The following is an 18301-nucleotide window of genomic DNA, read 5'->3' as shown; positions in this document are numbered from 1 at the left end:
ATCTAGCAGGTCCAGGTTCTGCTGTCGGCCATGTGCTGTGGGTGACAGCAGTCTCTCTCTCTCTCTCTCTCTCCTCTCTCTCTCTCTCTCTCTCTCTCTCTCTCTCTCTCTCTCTCTCTCTCTCTCTCTCTCTCTCTCTCTCTCTCTCTCCTCTCTCTCTCTCTCTCTCTCTCAACTTTAATAATGATGAAATTGTGAAAAATATGAATAACATTCCACCCATGAGGCTTTTGGTCATTGACTGCAGGAAAGGGATACCCCTTGCTTAACCTTTTCTATCTCTCTCTCTCTCTCTCGCCCTCCCTCCCTCCTCCCCCTTCTCTAGAGTGGAAGCCATGCATCGGAGACACACCACAGTGCGGGAGAAGGGGCGTCGCCAAGCCGTGCGAGGACCCGCCTACATGTTTAACGAGCGTGGCTCGGCCCTGACGCCCGAGGAAGAGGGTTTCCTTGACGCCGCCGAGTACGGCAACATCCCAGTGGTCCGCAAGATGCTAGAGGAGTCCAAGACCCTTAACTTCAACTGTGTGGACTACATGGGCCAGAATGCATTGCAGCTGGCGGTGGGAAATGAACACTTGGAAGTGACTGAGCTGCTGTTAAAGAAGGAGGGGCTAGCCAGAGTGGGTGACGGGCTCCTATTGGCTATATCTAAAGGGTATGTGCGTATCGTGGAAGCCATATTGGGGAACCCGGCGTTTAGCCAAGGGCTGCGGCTCACCCAGAGTCCCCTCGAACAGGAGCTACGGGATGATGATTTTTACGCTTATGACGAAGACGGGACTCGGTTTTCTCACGACGTCACCCCTATCATCCTAGCAGCACACTGTCAGGAGTATGAAATTGTACATATCCTGCTCACCAAGGGGGCCCGCATTGAGAGGCCTCATGATTACTTCTGTAAGTGCAATGAGTGTACAGAGAAGCAGAGGAGGGACTCGTTCAGCCACTCGCGCTCCAGGATGAACGCTTATAAAGGGCTGGCCAGTGCTGCCTATCTGTCCCTGTCTAGTGAGGACCCTGTATTCACCTCGCTGGAGCTCAGCAACGAACTGGCCAGACTGGCTAACATAGAGACTGAGTTTAAGGTGAGTTTAACAGGCCAGACTGGCTAACATAGAGACTGAGTTTAAGGTGAGTTTAACAGGCCAGACTGGCTAACATAGAGACTGAGTTTAAGGTGAGTTTAACAGGCCAGACTGGCTAACATAGAGACTGAATTTAAGGTGAGTTTAACAGGCCAGACTGGCTAACATAGAGACTGAGTTTAAGGTGAGTTTAACAGGCCAGACTGGCTAACATAGAGACTGAGTTTAAGGTGAGAGATAATGGAACACAAAACAAAGACAACACACACACGGAAACACACACACACACACACACACACACTAAACAGAAAACACACACAATAGAGACCGAGTTTCAGGAGAGAGATCAGAACACATCAAATCAAAGTGTATTTGTCACGTGCGCCGAATACAACAGGTGTAGACCTTACAGTGAAATGCTTACTTACAGGCTCTAACCAATAGTGCAAAAAAGTTATTAGGTGAACAATAGGTAAGTAAAGAAATAAAATAACAGTTAAAAGACAGGCTATATACAGTAACGAGGCTATAAAAGTAGCGAGGCTACATACAGACACCGGTTAGTCGGGCTGATTGAGGTAGTATGTACATGTAGATATGGTTAAAGTGACTATGCATATGATGAACAGAGTAGTGTAACAGAGGGGGTTGGTGGGTGATGGGACACAATGGAGAGGGAGACAGAGGGAGAGAGAGGGAGAGAGAGAGAGAGAGAGAGAGAGAGAGAGAGAGAGAGAGAGAGCGAGAGAGAGAGAGAGAGAGAGAGAGAGAGAGAGAGAGAGAGAGAGAGAGAGAGAGAGAGAGAGAGAGAGAGAGAGAATATTGCCAGTGGAATTTTCTGCTGTAATGATTGATATTCTTAGCAACTTTGGCTCAGGACTGAGGCTGGTTTGCTTTTCTGACTCACTACTTCTACACACACATGCAACCATTCAGAAAGTATTCAGACCCCTTGACTTTCCCAGATTTTGTTACGTTACATCCTTATTCTAAAATGGATTAGATAAAAAAAGAATCCTCATCAATCTACACACAATACCCCATAATGACAAAGAGAAAACAGGTTTTTAGAAATGTTTGCAAAATTATAAAAAATGTAAAATGAAATATCTTCTTTACTTAAGTATTCAGACCCTTTGCTGTGAAACTCAAAATTTAGCTCAGGTGCATCCTGTTTCCATTGATCATCCTTGAGATGTTTCTACAGCTTGATTGGAGTCCCCCAGGGAAATTAAATTGATTGGACATGATTTGGAAAGGCACACACCTGTCTATATAAGGTCCCACAGTTGACAGTGCATGTCAGAGCCAAAACCAAGCCATGAGGTTGAAGGAATTGTCGGTAGAGCTCCGAGACAAGATTGTCTCGAGGCACAGATCTGAGGAAGGGTACCCAAACATTTCTGCAGCATTGAAGGTTCCCAAGAACACAGTGGCCTCCATCATTCTTAAATGGAAGAAGTTTAGAACCACCAAGACTCTTCTTAGAGCTGGCCACCCGGCCAAACTGAGCAATCCACGGAGAAGGACCTTGGTCAGGGGGGTGACCAAGAACCCGATGGTCGCTCTGACAGAGCTCCAGAGTTCCTCTGTGGAGATGGGAGAACCATCCAGAAGGACAACCATCTCTGCAGCACTCCACCAACCAGGCCTCTATGGTAGAGTGGCAAGACGGAAGCCACTCCTCAGTAAAAGGCACATGACAGCTTGCTTTGAGTTTGCTAAAAGGCACCTAAAGGACTCTCAGACTATGAGAAACAAGATTCTCTGGTCTGGTGAAACCAAGATGGAACTCTTTGGCCTGAATACCAAGAGTCACGTCTGGAGGAAACCAGGCACCATCCCTACGGTGAAGCATGGTGGTGGCAGCATCATCCTGTGGGGATGTTTTTCAGCGGCAGGGACTGGGAAACTAGTCAGGATCAAGAGAAAGATGAACGGAGCAAAAGTATAGAGAGATCCTTGATGAAAACCTGCTCCAGAGCGCTCTTGGCCTTAGACTGGGGCGAAGGTTCACCTTCCAACAGGACAACGACCCTAAGCACACAGCCAAGACAATGCAGGAGTGGCTTTGGGACTCTGAATGTTCTTGAATGGCCCAGCCAGATCTCGGACTTGAACCCAATCTAACATCTCTGGAGAGACCTGAAAATAGCTGTGCAGCAACGCTCCCCATCCAACCTGACAGAGCTTGAGAGGATCTGCATAGAAGAATGGGAGAAACTCCCCAAATACAGGTGTGCTAAGCTCGTAGTGTCATACCTAAGAAGACTCGAGGCTGTAATCGCTGCCAAAGGGTCTGAATACTTATGCAAATGTGATATTTCATTATAATTTTTTTCTAAAAACCTGTTTTTACTTTGTCATTATGGGGTATTATGTGTAGATCGATGAAGAAATGTTATTTTTACTCCATTTTAGAATAAGGCTGTCACATAACAAAATGTGGATAAAGTCAAGGGGTCTGAATACTTTCCAAATGCACTGTATACACTCATACTGTACACACGTTAACGTGTTAACAGCACACAATTGGTTCTTGAGTTTCATGCTGCAGTGTGGGATATACAGCCACAAGGACAGTAACAAGATTTAAGCCCGGAAGCTATGGGAGGGAGGGGAGGCAGAGGGGAACATTTTGGCATTGGGGGGTGAGGTAAAGTGAGGAGAAGGGTGCAGCGCTGACAGGTGCTTGGGTCGGCATTTGTCGTGACTGGAGCTGTCTGTCTGTCTGTCTGCTTCCCAGAACTGTAAATGAGAAATAGTCTCCTGAGGGACTTAGTTCTATTACCCTCCATCTCTCTCATTACACATTCATTATAACCCGTCTCTCTCTCTCTCCTCCTCTCTCTCTCTCTTTCTCTCTCACTCTAACTTCCCTCTCATCCTCCATCTAAATCTAACTTTCCCTCTCTCTAACTCTCTCTACCCTCTATCTCAACGAAAGGAAGGACATGACTAATCTAACAGGTGAAGTCCCAGTGGGCTTTATCATTGCTGTTGTTGCCACCAGTGATGTCATTGCCCTCTGTAATGTTTGTGTGGTTATGTGCAGTATCAGCCCTGTTGTTGCCACCAGTGATGTCATTGCCCTCTGTAATGTTTGTGTGGTTATGTGCAGTATCAGCCCTGTTGTTGCCACCAGTGATGTCATTGCCCTCTGTAATGTTTGTGTGGTTATGTGCAGTATCAGCCCTGTTGTTGCCACCAGTGATGTCATTGCCCTCTGTAATGTTTGTGTGGTTATGTGCAGTATCAGCCCTGTTGTTGCCACCAGTGATGTCATTGCCCTCTGTAATGTTTGTGTGGTTATGTGCAGTATCAGCCCTGTTGTTGCCACCAGTGATGTCATTGCCCTCTGTAATGTTTGTGTGGTTATGTGCAGTATCAGCCGTGTTGTTGCCACCAGTGATGTCATTGCCCTCTGTAATGTTTGTGTGGTTATGTGCAGTATCAGCCGTGTTGTTGCCACCAGTGATGTCATTGCCCTCTGTAATGTTTGTGTGGTTATGTGCAGTATCAGCCCTGTTTTCCCGGGTGATGTTGACACGGTGTCATGTATTGTCCAAGTGGGTTAAAGTGATAGGGACAACACACAATGTGGTCCTAATGTTAGGGATAGGGATTGTAGCAGACATTGTGTCTATGGTAGAGATAAGACTAGGGTCATAATGTTAGATGTGTGTTCATTTTGATGCTGTGAATATGATGCAGATAATTTGTAACAAATCCCACATTCATTTTACATTAGTTTGGCGCTGTCTGTCCCCTGACCGGCTAGACAGGTCAATCGCTCTCCTGTAGTGCCCCTGGACAGGACAGACAGACACACACACATGCATACACACACTCAGTGTCAATGAATCAGAATCACCTTTATTCACACAGACATGATCAATGTTTCAATTGTTTCAAGGCTTAAAAATCTTCTTTAACCTGGCTCCTCCCCTTCATCAGAATCCGAATCACCTTTATTCAACAATTATATTTCCACATACTGATAGTTTTACTTGGTGATATGGTGCTGCTAGTGATAGACAACATACTGAGAGTTTTACTTGGTGATATGGTGCTGCTAGTGATAGACAACATAGTGAGAGTTTTACTTGGTGATATGGTGCTGCTAGTGACAGACAACATACTGAGAGTTTTACTTGGTGATATAGTGCTGCTAGTGATAGACAACATACTGAGAGTTTTACTTGGTGATATGGTGCTGCTAGTGACAGACAACATACTGAGAGTTTTACTTGGTGATATGGTGCTGCTAGTGACAGACAACATACTGAGAGTTTTACTTGGTGATATGGTGCTGCTAGTGATAGACAACATAGTGAGAGTTTTACTTGGTGATATGGTGCTGCTAGTGATAGACACCATTTAGAGACACAATACAGACAGAGGAGTTTACAAAACATGTACATACATTCATATCTGTAGAGATGTAAGGGTGCTGAGGGTGCTGCACCCCCACCCCCAAAGTACTTCCCGCGGCTATGCAAAAATTATATGCAATTAGGTAGAGTGATATACAAATATACAGTGGATAATACAGTTGATATGAAGTGGATTATACAATTGAAATACAGTGGATTATACAGTTGATTTACAGTGGATTATACAGTTGACATACAGTTGACAATACAGTTGATATACAGGGGATTATACAGTTGATATACAGTTGACAATACAGTTGATATACAGGGGATTATACAGTTGATAGAAAGTGAATGTACAAATGTACAGTATCAGTGTACATATATCTAAATGCAGAGCGATGGACAGAGTGCCAATGCAGTATAGTGCAGTTATTTAAAGTACAGTTCAGAGATGGCTTGATGTGGTGTGCAGCACAGAGTTCATAGATACATACCTTCAGAAAATATTAACACCCCTTCACTTTTTCCACATTTTGTTGTGTTACAGTTTGAATTTAAAATGGATTAAATTGAAATGTTTTGTCACTGGCCTACACAATACCCCATAATGTCAAAATGGAGTTATGTTTTTCGAAAAGTTTGCAAATTAATACAAAATGAGAAGCTGAAAATGTCTTGGGTTAAGAAGTATTCAACCCCTTTGTAATGGCAAGCCTAAATACATTCAGGAGTAAAAAACAAGTCACATAATGAGTTGCATGGTGTAACAGTCGTCGTCGTAAGTGGACCAAAGCGCAGTGGGTTGAGTGCTCATTATATATTTATTTTGAACACTTAAGAAAACAAAACAAGAAAACATACGAACGAACAGGATTACAGGCTAAACACAGCTATGCAATCACAACTTCCCACAAACCCCAAACAAAACACACCCCTCTATATAGGACCTTCAATCAGAGGCAACGTGGAGCAGCTGCCTCCAATTGAAGGCCAAAACAATAAACTAAACATAGAACTACAAAGACTAGACTAGAACACAGAAATATACTAACGTAGAACATAGCCCAAAAACCCCGGAAAACACTAACCAAACACCCCTCTACATAAACACACACCCCGAACCACAAAACAAATACCCCCCTGCCACGACCTGACCAAACTACAATAACAAATAACCCCTTTACTGGTCAGAACGTGACAGTACCCCCCCCCCCCCCCCCAAAAGGTGCAGACCCCGGATGCACCTCACACAAAAGCAAAATACACACAAAATAAACCCCCCAAACTAAAGGGAGGGAAGGGAGGGTGGCTGCCATCACCGACAGTTCCCGTGCTACACCCCCCCCCTCCCCAATCCTCCTACTGTGGAGGTGGCTCAGGCTCTGGCCTAAGTCCCGCACCAAACCTGTCCACCCCCGCTGAATACATATTTAATGTTACCCCTCCCGAAGTCTCTGTGCTATGGCGCATCGCTGAAGACCTCGGGCTGATGTGCGTTCCTGGAGACCTCAGGCTGAAGGGTGACTCTGGCTGCGCCGATTCCGGACTGTCGGGCAACTCTCGCTGCGATGATTCCGGACTGTAGAGCGACTCTCGCTGCGCCGATTCCGGACTGTCGGGCGACTCTCGCTGCACTGATTCCGGACTGTGTGCCGTCTCACTCGGTTCCGGACTGTGGGCCGTCTCACTCGGTTCCGGACTGTGGGCCGTCTCACTCGGTTCCGGACTGTGGGCCGTCTCACTCTGTTCCGGACTGTGGGCCGTCTCACTCGGTTCCGGACTGTGGGCCGTCTCACTCGGTTCCGGACTGTGGGCCGTCTCACTCGGTTCCGGACTGTGGGCCGTCTCTAGACGGGGCACTGTCGCCGGACGCTCTGGACGGGGCACTGTCGCCGGACGCTCTGGACGGGGCACTGTCGCCGGACGCTCTGGACGGGGCACTGTCGCCGGACGCTCTGGACGGGGCACTGTCGCCGGACGCTCTGGACGGGGCACTGTCGCCGGACGCTCTGGACGGGGCACTGTCGCCGGACGCTCTGGACGGGGCACTGTCGCCGGACGCTCTGGACGGGGCACTGTCGCCGGACGCTCTGGACGGGGCACTGTCGTCGGAAGCTCTGGACGGGGTACTGTCTTCGGAAGCTCTGGACGGGGACTGCGCACTGAAAGCCTGATGCGTGGGGCTGGTAGTGGAGGTACCAGACTGGAGACACGCACCCCAAGACTAGTGCGAGGAGCAGGACGAGATGGACTGGGCTGACGCACTGGAGGCCTGGTGCGTGGGGCTGGTACTGGAGATGCCAGACTGGATACACGCACCTCAAGGCTAGTGCGAGGAGCAGGAACAGGACGAGTTGGACTGGGCTGGCTGACGCACTGGAAGCCTGGTGCGTGGTGCTGGCTTTGGATGTGCCAGACTGGAAACACGCACCTCAGGGCTAGTGCGTGGAGCGGGAACAGGATACACTGGACCATGGGTAAGCACTGGAGGTCTGGAGCACACCTCCTGCACAACCCGTCCGGGCTGGATGGTCATAGTAGCCCTGTACGAGCGGAGTGCTGGCACAGGGCGAACTGGGCTGTGCAGAGGCCTGATGGTTGCCGTGCGTAGAGCAGGCGTAGGATAGCCTGGGCCTAGGAGGCGCACTGGTGGTCAGATGCGCTGCGCAGGCATCCTCCTTCCAGGCTGGATGCCTACTCTAGCACGGCACTTGCGAGGGGCTGGGATCACTCGCACTGGACTGTGCGTGCGTATGGGCGAGATCATGCACACTTCCGCATACACCGGCGCTCTCTTCACCACACACTCCCCATAATAAGCACAGGGAGTTGGCTTAGGGCTCACCCTTGGCCCAGCCAAACTACCAATGTGCCCCCCCAAAATTTTTTTATTGGGGCTGCCTCTCCGGCTTCCTTGCCAGCCATGTTCCCCTGTAGCGTTCCCGGTCCTCTTCAGCCTCTCTCCATGGTCCCTCTCCGGCTAATATCTCCTCCCAAGTCCACCTGCTGCTCCTTTCCCTGCTGCTTGGTCCGTTTGTGGTGGGAAGTTCTGTAACGGTCGTCGTAGTAAGTGGACCAAAGCGCAGCGGGTTGAGTGCTCATTATATATTTATTTTGAACACTTAAGAAAACAAAACAAGAAAACAAAACAGGAAAACGTACGAACAGGATTACAGGCAGCTATGCAATCACAACTTCCCACAAACCTCAAACAAAACACACCCCTCTATATAGGACCTTCAATCAGAGGCAACGTGGAGCAGCTGCCTCCAATTGAAGGCCAAATCAATAAACTAAACATTGAAAACTACAAAGACTAGAACATAGAAATATACTAACATAGAACATAGCCCAAAATCCCCGGAAAACACTAACCAAACACCCCTCTACATAAATACACACCCCGAACCACATAAAACAAATACCCCCCTGCCACGTCCTGACCACACTACAATAACAAATAACCCCTTTACTGGTCAGAACGTGACACATGGACTCACTCTGTGAGCAGTAATAGTGTATAACATGATTTTTGAATGACTACCTCATCTATGTACCCCCCACATACAATTATCTGTAAGGTCCCTCAGTTGAGCAGTGAATTTTAGACACAGATTCAACCACAAAGACCAGGGAGGTTTTCCAATGCTTCACAAAGAAGGGCACCTATTGGTAGAAGGGTAAAAATAAAAAAACAGATGTTGAATATCCTTTTGAGCATGGTGAAGTTATTAATTATATCAATACAATACACCCAGTCACTACAAAGATACAGGCATCCTTCGTAACTCAGTTGCCAGAGAGGAAGGAAACTGCTCAGGGATTTCACCATGACGCCAATGGTCACTTTAAAATAGCTACAGTGTTTAATGGCTGTGATAGGAGAACACTGAGGATGGATCACCAACATAGTAGTTACTCCACAATACTAACCTATTTGATAAGAGTGAGTGCATGTGTCAAGCTTGAATTTGTGTGTGTGTGTGTGGTTGTTTGTTTATGAGTGTTTATGTGTGTGTTAGCATATCTGAGGGACCTCAAGCACTGGCCTGCAGAGCTCTGTGGGGTTCAAGGGAGCACATAAGGAGGCGGGAGTATGGAAGGATGAAAGAAGGAGCAATGGGTGAATGGATGAACGAGGCAGAGAAATATAAGAATGAGATAGGAAGAGATACAGGAAGAGACATTTAGGTTTTAGAGAGGGAGAGGGAGTGTTTGGAAAATGAATAAAAATGTGTGTGTGAAAGAGAGATGGAAAAATATGAAGGGATGGGAGAGAAGGAGAGGGGGAGTGTGGTGTCAGAGCTGAAAGCTGTGAAATTGGCTCCAGAGCAGCACCTGGTTTTCGAACAGCTAATCAAGTCATTATACAAACACTAGCTGCACAAGAACATTCTACCACTCATCTCTCTCTTCTCTCCCTCTACAGGAACATTCTACCACTCATCTCTCTCGTCTCTCCCTCTACAGGAACATTCTACCACTCATCTCTCTCTTCTCTCCCTCTACAGGAACATTCTACCACTCATCTCTCTCTTCTCTCCCTCTACAGGAACATTCTACCACTCATCTCTCCCTCTACAGGAACATTCTATCACTCATCTCTCTACAGGAACATTCTACCACTCATCTCTCTCTTCTCTCCCTCTACAGGAACATTCTACCACTCATCTCTCTCTTCTCTCCCTCTACAGGAACATTCTACCACTCATCTCTCTCTTCTCTCCCTCTACAGGAACATTCTACCACTCATCTCTCCCTCTACAGGAACATTCTACCACTCATCTCTCTCTTCTCTCCCTCTACAGGAACATTCTACCACTCATCTCTCTCTTCTCTCCCTCTACAGGAACATTCTACCACTCTTCTCTCCCTCTACAGGAACATTCTACCACTCATCTCTCTCTTCTCTCCCTCTACAGGAACATTCTACCACTCATCTCTCTCTTCTCTCCCTCTACAGGAACATTCTACCACTCATCTCTCCCTCTACAGGAACATTCTACCACTCATCTCTCCCTCTACAGGAACATTCTACCACTCATCTCTCTCGTCTCTCCCTCTACAGGAACATTCTACCACTCATCTCTCTCTTCACTCCCTCTACAGGAACATTCTGCCACTCATTTCTCGCTTCTCCTCATCTTCTGCTCCTTTAAGGGGGGGCTGAACTTCCTGATTTAGCCTGGGTTTCAATTTTCCTCATTAAGAAATGCGACTGAGAGAAAGATTTGAGTCTTGGAGGTGTGCTTTGACGTGCGTGTCTCTTGTGTGTGCGTTGTAATGTGGAAAGTGTTTGTACTTTCACTATGCCAAAACGGAAACCCAAATAGTCACTCCCCCATTTAGAAACAGTCTAACCAGGTCTAGTTTCTGGAAGTAGCCTAGGCTAGCTAGGAAGCTAGTCAACTTTTTTCCCCAATTAGTTTCAGCCAGCCATGAGTGACCGTGGCAAAGTTGGTAATACTTTGGATAGCGTATCTATGGGGCTAGTCAGGGATCATCAATAAATTGCACAGTGTAAATGGAACAATATTTTCATGTTGCACATCTTTTAGTTATCTTATTAAATGCTTTCAATAATTGTAGATTCATTTTTACAGTTTATAGTTGGTTAGAGGTTTTTAAGTCATTGAAATTTCAATTTGAAGCTATTGACATTTTAAAATATTGTTGCATGTACATTGTGTCATTTACTGATGGTCCCTTACTATCCCCACATATGGATATCAGATGCAAACCAAATTGACCATGGGTAATATGATTGGGTCATGTGCAGCTGCACTCCAAATGAATGTTTACTTGGGTGCTGCCAGCTGTGGGAAGGATGGAAATTAACCCAAGCCAAGGAAAACTCAGTACCTTTCATTATGTGGCATACAATCTTTTCCAAATGATCTTGCAGATCTCAGTTTTGGAGAAGTCTGACTTTATGACCAAAATTATCCTATTAACTCTAAGGTCGATGTCCGCACCCCGCGGAAATCTAATAAACATAATAAAATTACCCATAAAAATCTGTCAGTTTAAACTAGAGATATCTGTTGTTTTGCATTGTATCGACAACATCCGCCTATGTAACACCATCTGCGGTGAAAGGTGACCGAGCCAGAGTGGTCTACCGTAGCGTCCGAACGGTTTGGCCTACAAACTATTATGACCTCTCTATGGAAAGATGAGACTCTCACTAACACGATGGGGTTTGTTCTCTATGACCCCCTGAAGCATCTTGGGACTCGTCTGAAGTTGGTACAGCTGATCTGCCAACTTCTGTCTGTAGCGTCTGAACAGTTTTGGCTACACACTACTATGACCCATCTGTGTAAAGGTGAGACACTCACAAACACGTACACGTCGGTTTTACTCTAGGACGCCCACAGGCCTCAGAAGACTGATCTGAAGGTCCCCCGGTACCAGTTGAACAAATAACTGGAGTATATATGGACACTGGTTAGTTCTAAAAATAAGGGGTTAAATACATGTCCAAAAAAATAACACATTTTTACTGATCTTTGTTATATTTCTCAGATAAAGGACAGACACTTCAAAACAAACTTCCTTTGGATTTTTGGGGGACTATCTGTTGTTCCATGAAGTGAATCTGTTAGTCAATGTGTTTGTATGGGCTAATAGCAAGGCGAAAAATAATGTTTAATGAAATATTTTTTCTCTATTTTTTTTAACACTTCAAATCAAATAGCTAAATGATCGTTAGTTTGACCTTCTTAAAACAATTCCATATAACTTAGCAGAACACCCCCCCCCCCCACACCCCCCAAGAGACTCTTATGGATTAATATTGATTCCACATAGAAGTTGTTCATATCCTTCCGTTGCTCTTTAATATGTCTTTCCTTCTCTCTCCCCTTTTCTCTCCTCTCTTTCCATCCTTGCTATTTTCATGTGTCCCTTTCTCGGCCTCAATTTCTATCCTCCCACCATTCAACCTCCCCCTCACTCCCTTTCTCTCTCTCCATAGAATGACTACAGGAAGTTGTCCATGCAGTGTAAGGACTTTGTCGTGGGGGTGTTGGACCAGTGCAGAGACACAGAGGAGGTGGAGGCCATCTTGAACGGTGACGTGGACAATGCCCCGCCCAGTGAAAACAACCGGCCCTGCCTCGAACGCGTCAAACTGGCCATTAAATATGAGGTCAAAAAGGTGAGAAACCCTAACCAGGACTGCAACCTGATCGCATTGCTTGACACTGTTGTAAATGACTAACGTTACATTTTGTTTTAGTTTACATGGCAGTATTTATCTGATAGCATCAGTGGTGGAAAAAGTACCCAATTTTCATACTTGAGTAAAAGTACAGATACCTAAAAATATACTTAAGTATCAAAAGTAAAAGTACAAGTATAAATCATTTCAAATTCCTTACATTAAGCAAACTAGATGGCCATGTTTTCTATTTTTTGAATTAACAGATAGCCACGTCCACGCTCCAACACTCAGATATCATTTACAAGCGAAGCACATGTTTAGTGAGTCCATCAAATCAGAGGTAGTAGGGATGACCAGGGATGTTCTTTTGAAAAATGCTTGAATTGAACCATTTTCCTGTCCTGCTAAGCATTCAAAATGTAACGAGTACTTTTGTATCACTTTTCAGGAGAAGACCCAGATGCAGACAGTGTCGAAGTAACGAAAGTGTATTACTAGAACAGGCAAGCAAAATGGCAGGCAAAATGACAGTTCAAGGGCAGGCAGAGGTCAGTAATCCAGATCAGAGTCCATACAGAGTACAGAACGGCAGGCAGTCTCGGGGTCAGGGCAGGCAGAGGTCAATAATCCAGGGTGGTGTGACAAGGTAGAGAACGGCAGGCAGGCTCAGGGTCGGGGCAGGCAGAGGTCAATAATCCAGGGTGGTGTGACAAGGTACAGAATGGCAGGCAGGCTCAGGGTCGGGGCAGGCAGAGGTCAATAATCCAGAGTGGTGTAACAAGGTACAGAACGGCAGGCAGGCTCAGGGTCAGGGTCGGGGCAGGCAGAGGTCAATAATCCAGTGTGATGTGACAAGGTACAGAACGGCAGGCAGGCTCAGGGTCAGGGCAGGCAGAATGGTCAAAACCAGGAAAACTAGAAACAGGAACTAGAACAAGACAGGAGAAAGGGGAAAACCGCTGGTAGACTTGACGAACAAAACAAACTGGCAACAGACAAACAGAGAACACAGGGGTAAATACACTGGGGATAATAGGGAAGAACACCTGGAGGGGGGAGGAGACAAGCACAAAGACAGGTGAAACAGATCAGGGTGTGACACTTTTGGGTGTCAGGGGAAATGTACATCATTTTCTTTTGGAATGTTGTGAAGTAAAAGTTAAAGTTGTCAAAAATGTAAATAGTAAAGTAAAGTACAGATAACCCAAAAAACTACTTTAGTAGTACTTTAAAATAGTTTTACTTAAGTACTTTACACCACTGGATAGCATTGATTGTACATGAAGCGTTTGACCGCATTTGTCTGTTTGACCTTATTGTTTACTGGTGTATGTGAAAATGTGGATTTAGGTTCAGTCTAGAAAATTCAGGGAGAGCATTGGATCAGTGATGTAGTATTGCAGTAGTGATGCAGCACACACATTTCTCTGTGTGTGTGTGTGTGTGTGTGTGTGTGTGTGTGTGTGGTGTGTGTGTGTGTGTGTGTGTGTGTGTGTGTGTGTGTGTGTGTGTGTGTGTGTGTGTGTCCCAAGGCCTGGTAGCGTTTGTAAATATCAGACTATCGAGCCTGTCTCAGAGTGCTTATCCCTCTCATACCAGAAGTGTTTCAGCTAAATGTCAAACTACATCACCTCTCCCTACATTACCCGGGACTCACAGAGACTGACACACACAAACACACACACACTCATACACACACAGTTCAACAATAAACGTATACATGTTTATCTGACCTTATGGTTGATGATCCTGTATTGAAACATCATGAGACATTAGTACCATCAGGTCTCATATCATCTAAGCCATAATAATGTAGACTCCAGCCTGTCTGTAAGCATCCAGGGACACAGTAAAGTGTAGTGTATGGGGAGCGTGACCACAGCAGTGTGTTAATCAACCTGCCAGACTGACCCCGGATACTAGTGTGTAAACTGAGGGACACAGATATACACACACATGTATACACACACAAACTTAGAGGGTGTCTCAGGGAGAGTTGGGATATGCAAAAAAACAAATTTCCAAATCACAAATATTATTATATTATGCACAATTGTGCATGTGTTAAACAGGACAAATATAAGCACCCACTAAATGATGAATTATTATTAGTCATTACAGATGGAGAATAGCTGACAGGAAGAACAGATCCATTTAAAGTGCTTTTCCTGTGGTGCGCTTCTTGAAGAGTTTAAATTATTTTAAAAGTTGGAATTTGCCAGCAAATATTTGTGATTTGTATCCAACTTGAATGCACTGCAGGGAACTGACTGAACCTTTATTCTTGGCTTATTTTATTGCTCAAATCAAATCTAATTGTATTAGTCACATGCGCCGAATACAACAGTGGAATGCTTACTTACAAGTCCCTAACCAACAATGGAGTTTATAAAATATACGAATAAGACTAAGAAATAAAAGTAACAAGTAGTTAAAGAGCAGCAGGAAAATAACAATAGTGAGACTATATACAAGGGGATACCGGTACAGAGTCAATGTGCTGGGGCACCGGTTAGTTGAGGTAATATGTACATGTAGGTAGAGTTATTAAAGTGACTATGTATAGATGATAACAACAGAGAGTAGCAGCTGTGTAAAAGGGGGGGGGGGGGCAATGCAAATAGTCTGGGTGGCCATTTGATTAGATGTTCAGGAGTCTTATGGCTTGGGGGTAGAAGCTGTTTAGAAGCCTCTTGGACCTAGACTTGGCGCTACGGTACCGCTTGCCGTGCGGTAGCAGAGAGAACAGTCTATGACTAGGGTGGCTGGAGTCTTCGACAATTTTTAAGGCCTTCCTCTGACACTGCCTGATATAGAGGTCCTGGATGGCAGGAAACTTGGCCCAAGTGATGTACTGGGCTGTACGCACTGCCCTCTTGCGGTTGGAGGCCGAGCAGTTGCCATACCAGGCAGGGATGCAACCAGTCAGGATGCTCTCGATGGTGCAGCTGTAGAACCTTTTGAGGATCTGAGGACCCATGCCAAATCTTTTCAGTCTCCTGAGGGGGAATAGGTTTTGTTGTGCCCTCTTCACGACTGTCTTGGTGTGCTTGGACAATGTTAGTTTGTTGGTGATGTGGACACCAACGAACTTGAAGCTCTCAACCTGCTCCACTAGAGCCCCGTCGATGAGAATGGGGGCGTGCTCGGTCCTCTTTTTCCTGTAGTCCACAATCATCTCCTTAATCTTAGTTACGTTGAGGGATAGGGTGTTGTCCTGGCACCACACGTCCAGGTCTCTGACCTCCTCCCTATAGGCAGTCTCGTCGTTGTTGGTCATCGGCAAACTTAATGATGGTGTGCCTGGCCGTATAGTCATGAGTGAACAAGGAGTACAGAAGGGACTGAGCATGCACCCCTGAGGAGCCCCTGTGTTGAGGATCAGCATGGCGGATGTGTTGTTTCCTACCCTTACCACCTGGGGGCGGCCCATCAGGAAGTCCAGGATCCAGTTGCAGAGGGAGTTTAGTCCCAGGGTCCTTAACTTATTGATGAGCTTTGAGGGCACTATGGTGTTGAATGCTGAGCTGTAGTCAATGAATAGCGTTCTCACATAAGTGTTCCTTTTGTCCAGGTGGGAAAGGGCAGTGTGGAGTCCAATGGAGATTCATCATCTGTGGATCTGTTATGGCGGTATGCAAATTGGAGTGGGTCTAGGGTTTCTGGGATAATGGTGTTGATGTGAGCCATGACCAGCTTTTCAAAGCACTTCATGGCTACAGATGTTGAGTGGTACGGGTTGGTAGTCATTTAGGCAGGTTACCTTAGTGTTCTTGGGCACAGGGACTATGGTGGTCTGCTTAAAACATGTTGGTATTACAGACTCGGACAGGAGAGGTTGAAAATGTCAGTGAAGGTTGAAAATGCCAGTTGGTCAGCGCATACTCGCAGTGCACGTCCTGTTAATCCGTCTGGCCCTGCGGCCTTGTGAATGTTGACCTGATTAAAGGTCTTCTCACATTGGCTGTGGAGAGCGTGATTACACAGTCTTCCCGGAACAGCTGGTGCTCTCATGCATGTTTCAGTGTTATTTGCCTCGAGGCATAAGTAGTTTAGCTCGTCTGGTAGGCTCGTGTCACTGGGCAGCTCTCGTCTGTGCTTCCCTTTGTAATCTGTACTGGTTTGCAAGCCCTGTCACATCCGACGAGCTTCAGAGCCGGTGTAGTACAATTCGATCTTAGTCCTGTATTGACACTTTTCCTGTTTGATGGTTTGTCGGAGGGCATAGCGAGATTTCTTATAAGCTTCCACGTTAGATTCCCGCTCCTTGAAAGAGGCAGCTCTAGCCTTTAGCTCAGTGCGGCTGTTGCCTGTAATCCATGGCTTCTGCTGTAGCTATATGACTGTAGTTTTAATTATTTTATACAGTTCATGGTCCACACTTCCTGTCAGCAGGAGTAAGAACTGACCCACACTTCCTGTCAGCAGGAGCAGAACTTTGTGCTTTGTTAATATACAGTAGCCATCTTTATGTAAGTGTGGGACAGTGTGTTTTCATCTCTCTCGCTCTCTCTCTCTCTTTCTCTCTTGCTTTCTCTTTCTCTCTTGCTTTCTCTTTCTCTCTTTCTCTCTCTCTGTTTTTAAATTATATTTAGTGTGTTTCCATCTCTCTCTCTCTCTCTGTCTGTAGTTTGTGGCCCATCCTAACTGCCAGCAGCAGCTGCTGACTATCTGGTATGAGAACCTGTCAGGTCTGAGGCAGCAGTCCATCGGGGTCAAGTGTTGGACCGTTCTGGGGGTCAGCTTGGGTCTGCCCTTCCTGGCTCTCGCCTACTGGATCATGCCCTGCAGCAAGGTAACGAGGGGGGGGGGGGGGGGGGGTTGTCATGTGTGAGTGGTTGAGTGTCAATGTGTGTGTGTGTGTGTGTGTGTGTGTGTGTGTGTGTGTGTGTGTGTGTGTGTGTGTGTGTGTGTGTGTGTGTGTGTGTGTGTGTGTGTGTGTGTGTGTTTGAGATCTGGAGTGTCGGAGCAGTAATACCCTTGTGGGGGTTCTAGGGGCTGTTGTCAGTAAGATGATTTCTAACCAATCGAAGACAGACAGAGGCTAATCCTCCTATAGCAGGAGGAAGACACTGTAAGTATCACACTAACCTTAACCTCCACTGGCAGGTCCCTCCCAGCATCCTCTCTGACACTAGCACAGCCTCTGAAGAGACAGAAAGAGAAAGGAAAGGACATAGAAAGAGAAGAGAGAGATAAAGAGAGCAAGCCAAGAGGACGTGAGAAGGGGAATTAAGTGGGTAGGGAGAGGATTGGTGACAGGAGAGTGGAGAAGGATGCATAAGAGTGAGCGAGAGAGAGGAGAGGAAATGGACAGAGATTAAGGGGAAAAGGAGGGAGAGATGTACAGGGAGACTGAGGGAGTCCGACAGAAAGACAGACAGAGAGAAAGATGGATGGAGGGAGTATGGATTGAGGGGGTGATCAGAGATGGTCTCTGCTGATGATGTCTGTAATCATTACATCTAATAGGACCATATCAGGGTCCAGTCACCCATTTTACTGCTGCTAACACCTACTGAGAGAGACACAGGCAGCCAAGACCCCTCCACACTGAGAAGTACAGCAGGATCTCTCCCCACCTCATTCTGCTGAGAATCCAAATGGAACCCTATATTTTTTCCCTATATAGTGCACTACGTTTGACCAGAGACATGTGGTCCCTG

The 18301-nt window shown here is 46.2% G+C and overlaps 1 protein-coding gene across 1 annotated transcript in view; it reads left to right on the top strand.

Moving 5' to 3' along the window:
* The first annotated feature begins 331 nt into the window (after positions 1 to 331).
* trpc7b (transient receptor potential cation channel, subfamily C, member 7b) overlaps positions 332 to 18301 on the top strand; it is a 58327-nt gene continuing 40357 nt past the window's right edge. The window contains exons 1-3 of the mRNA XM_082955953.1: positions 332 to 1088; positions 12447 to 12629; positions 17266 to 17430. Coding sequence (XP_082812079.1) covers positions 336 to 1088; positions 12447 to 12629; positions 17266 to 17430 — 1101 coding nt within the window. The 5' untranslated portion in view covers positions 332 to 335. The remainder of the gene's footprint in view (positions 1089 to 12446; positions 12630 to 17265; positions 17431 to 18301) is intronic.

The sequence above is a fragment of the Salmo salar genome, chromosome 09 (assembly GCF_965601325.2).
Source record: "Salmo salar chromosome 09, fSalSal1, whole genome shotgun sequence".
In the NCBI taxonomy this organism is placed as follows: Eukaryota; Metazoa; Chordata; class Actinopteri; order Salmoniformes; family Salmonidae; genus Salmo; species Salmo salar.
Note: the sequence above shows the minus strand (reverse complement) of the source record. Positions and strands in the feature narration are given on the sequence as shown.